Genomic DNA, 4,457 nt, shown 5'->3' on the forward strand with positions numbered 1-4,457 from the left:
TATATATATATTCTTGCCTTTAACCCTCCAACGTGGAGTATAGGCCACTTATAATTGAATTCCATGTCGCATAATTTTTCGCTTCTGTACTTATACTCTGCCATGAATGGCCCCCTTTCTCTAGTTCCTTTTGTGTTGATCTACGCCACGAGTTCTTAGGTCTACCCCTCCTTCTATATATATATATATATATATATACCACAAGCTTCTTTCAGTTTCCATCTACCAAATCTACTCACAAGGTTTTGGTCAGCCCAAGGCTATGGTAGAAGACATTTCCCCAAGGTGTCATGCAGTGAGACTGAACCCGGATATCATGTGTTTGGAAAGCAAGCTTCTTACCACACAACAACACCAGATGAGATGGACATACTTGGAACGCCTTTTATGTTTATCCCCCAGGCTTGTTCAGTCAGAGTTGATTTAAAGATAATGTACAAGAGCACCAACAACAACAACATATTAATTTAATTAAAAAAATAGTATTTGTGATATTTACCAATTTCTACTGGTATGCATCGACCTTCAGAATTTCTCAAAGGCTGACAAGTATCAAGGTCGTACCTAACCAGGAACATTTTCGCAGGGTTCAACCTGTTCTACAGGAAATAGAAACAAGATAATAATTAACCACATAGCAATGCTTGTGCCTATGTTTAGAAGAGGAGAAAAGCTGAATGTGAATCCCAGGTAGAGGATGTTCTTTAGGTTCACAAGAATTCACTATTCAAGAAAATATGAGATTATTTGTAAATTTTGGGTCTCTGGAGTGTAGGCTGACATTGTACTGAAATTGATTATGAGTAACAATAACAATAATAAATCAAAAAAAACAACATGCTAAAAATGAAATACTGAAATAATGCACAAATACAAATATCAAAATGTGTGTGTGTGTGTGCGCGCGCACATGCATGCATGTGTATGTGATAGATAGATAGATAGATAGACAGATAGATATGTAGGTAGGTAGATAGATAGATAGACAGATAGATATGTAGGTAGACAGATAGATAGATAGATAGATAGAAACTAACAAGACTTTCACTATATAACAGTCTCCTATTAAAAGAAGGTACATGCATTATTAACAAATAATTCTATCAGCAGCTTAGCAACAGGTAAAAACCTAGTAATAATGAATCAAGAAAAACAATATATTAAAAATGAAACGCTAAAATAATACACAAACACATATATCAAAATAAATCAGTTCTCAACTATTTTTGAGACTATGGACCCCTTTGATTACTGCTTTACTCTGATAGACCCCCCATAGCCATTTGATGTTTTAAAGCTAGTTTTAAAGAAACTTTTTTCAAAATTCTTATTTTGTTTTTCACCTATTTATTTGTATGGGTTTGCAATAGTACTCTCTGAGAGAATATATTCCAGTTGCCAGAAACATGTTGAATTATGTGAAACATTAGAGGAAGAAACCTAACTGTTTCTTGCAATAAATAAATCAAAAGCAAAATTTATTCGCGGACATTTAAAATACTGATGTGATCTCCATTTGCATGGACCCAGAAAATTCTTATATGGAGCCCAGTTGAGAACCATTGAAATAAATAGATAAATTGGTTAATTTAATCTTTGCCACATAGCATTTTCTCTAGAATTGTTTCCCTGGTCACTGCCCTCTTACTACAAGGAAGAAAACTCATATGGTGACATGATATACTTACAGTGAGCTAAAGGTTAAAAGACGCAATGTGAAATAAGAAAGAAAGACAGAAAGTCTGTAATGGTATTGACTTACAAGTAATGGACTCAAGCGACCAATTGCACCACATCTGTTATAAAAATTTATCAGAAAACAATTTCCTTCAGTAGCACCATATAATTCATAAATGTGAGGAATACGGAATGTTTTCTGGAATGTTTCCCAAATATCTATACCAAGACCATTTCCATACATCAATCTCACCTTATGAGAAATCTTCTTATTCCTCTGAAATTCAGAAAATGTTTTCATTTTAAGAAACAGAAATATATAATATGCGATCTGCCTGTTTGTTCATTAGTTCATTCATTATCCTTCTTACATTCTAGCATTGGTTAGACAAAATGCATATTAATGAGGCATTGCTTTACAGTTTGATACCCTTCCTGTTGCTTACACTTGCATATTTTTGGATTAAGAGAGTTTTCATTCTGCATGTCTTCGAAAGCATAAAGTTACTGGACAGTATTTTAGCAGGGAAATGTCAACTAACTCCATCTGCAGCTCATCTTTGCACAGAATGTAAACATTTACATAGATACACACATGCACACACACACGCACACACTCATATACACATATATATACATGCATACATACATACAGGCATAACTGTATGGTGGAGAAATTTGGTTACCACCAACATGGTTTTGGGACACTTGCCCACTGTATAACGCTTTGGGCAAGTGTCTTCTAATATAGCTCCTGCTAAACCAAAGTCTTGCAACAGGAGTTATTAGATGGAAATTGAAAGAAGTATATCATTGTGGGTGTGTGTGCAGTTGTGTCTCTTTTGCAGTTGTAAATGAACGTCTCTGTCAAACAAGCAGTGTCATTCATTCATTCATATCTTGCAAAAACATGTCTGGCCATGAGGAAACGTTACCTTGCTTGGAAACAGGTGAAGGTTAGCAACATGAAGAGTATCCAGCTGTAGAAAATTTACATTAATAAACTCCATCCAGCTATGGTAAACATGGAAAATTGGTTGTTAAAACAATGATGATGATGATGATGATACAGATATATATATGTATATATATATATATATACAATATAAGGACTTCCATTCAGTTTCCATTTCACCAAATTCAATCACATGCCAATGACCAGCCTGAGGCTATTGCAGGAGTCACTTGCTCAAAATGCTGCATAATGGAACTGAATCTGGAACCACATGGCTGAGAAGGAGTCTTCTTAACTACATAGTTATGCTTATGTCTTAATGCTTTTGCATTCAGATTACTCTGGTAAATGTAACACCTATTTATTCACGCTGTTTTGAATTAATCATGCATTATCTTATAGGTCCTGAGATTTCAATGATGCAATTGTATATTTTCAGAATAGCATTGTAGGGTAGATGTGAGAAGCTGGATTTGGACAGTTTGCACATAAAACATGTAGAATATTTGGGCCAGATATGACCAGTTTACATGCTAAATAGTTAGGATGCTTAAATAATGATTTCGAATTTGGGCACAAGGCCAGCAATTTCAGAGGAGGGGATAAGTCAATTACATTGACCCCAGTGTGAACACTGGGTACTTATTTTATTGACCCCAAAAGGATGAAAGGCAAAGTCAGCCTCAGCAGAATTTGAACTCAGAACAAAAACAGACAAAATGCCACTAATGAAATGACAGACAAAATGTCAGCATGCTAAGCATTCTGCCAGCTCACCACTTTAAGATGTTTAAATAATAAGATTAACTCCAAATATTAACAGATATTCTTTTTCTTACTTTTCTTTTCTTTTTTTTTTTTCTTTTTTTAGTACTTAACCATAAAATTGGTGTTTCATGATAGCCAACAGATATTTTGTTGCCATATTAAATACAATAAAGTATAGTATTTGTATCACATTATACATAACTAATATGTTGATGTCACATCAAATATAAAACCAAATGTTTTATTGACTAGATATGTAAGGAGAATCAAACACCAGCAGGATTTGAACTCAGAACTGTGAAGAATTAATACAGATGTACTGAAGCACTTAGTCCAGTAGTCTACTCAACCATTTCCTCTGATTTTAACTGAATTTTCTTGAATAGGCACAAATCTTCAAATAAGGAGTTAAGTGTTTTATACTTTTTCAAAGAGACTGGTAGCTCAAGAGAAATAAGATAGATACAGATGAAAGTCAGAACCAATCCGGAAATTTGTCTTAGTAGTTTTCTTTTTGATTTTACTGGTTATTTTGGGGAAATAAGAAATTCCAAACAGTATTCACTCAGTCTATGTCTGCTTTTTGATGCTAGCATAAGTTACATAAATACTTATTACAAAGACATTATTTTACAGCCAAGATGTCATTAATTTTACTAATCTTTAGTTGATTTTCAAGTAAGAAATTCTCTTTCATTGCATTTGTCACTGAAAGAGCTGAGCTTCAGCATGATTTATTTATGGGAACTGTAAAATCGAGATTGAGTGAACCTTTATCCTTTTTGCTCAATGTGTGGTTTCTGTCCATACTGAGCTCACCTTGGGACTCCTGCATTACTATTTGACAGATGTACCACTCCAATGAAACTTACCGACCATCACGGAATGTAAATACTTGCAAAACACACACACACACATACATTGGGTTGTTAGATGAATTAAGTTTTTGGGGGTCTTTTTTTCTACTTGGTACTCTACATTCATACATCTGAAAAGAAGTAAGATTTATTCAAATTTCAAAAATGATAAACACAAGTTGTAGAAGGAGAAAAGAGCT

At 34.1% G+C, this 4,457-nt stretch overlaps 1 protein-coding gene across 2 annotated transcripts in view; it reads right to left on the reverse strand.

Annotated features, from left to right (window-relative positions):
- The window catches only part of LOC106871074 (long-chain fatty acid transport protein 6), a 63,682-nt gene that overhangs the window by 7,832 nt on the left and 51,393 nt on the right, over positions 1–4,457 (reverse strand). For both annotated transcript variants that reach the window (XM_014917347.2, XM_052977272.1), the window contains exons 8-9: positions 1,763–1,954; positions 500–599 (exon numbers count right to left, since the gene is read on the reverse strand). In XM_014917347.2, the coding sequence (XP_014772833.1) occupies positions 500–599; positions 1,763–1,954 (292 nt within the window). The remainder of the gene's footprint in view (positions 1–499; positions 600–1,762; positions 1,955–4,457) is intronic.

Source organism: Octopus bimaculoides, chromosome 2 (genome assembly GCF_001194135.2).
Source record: "Octopus bimaculoides isolate UCB-OBI-ISO-001 chromosome 2, ASM119413v2, whole genome shotgun sequence".
In the NCBI taxonomy this organism is placed as follows: Eukaryota; Metazoa; Mollusca; class Cephalopoda; order Octopoda; family Octopodidae; genus Octopus; species Octopus bimaculoides.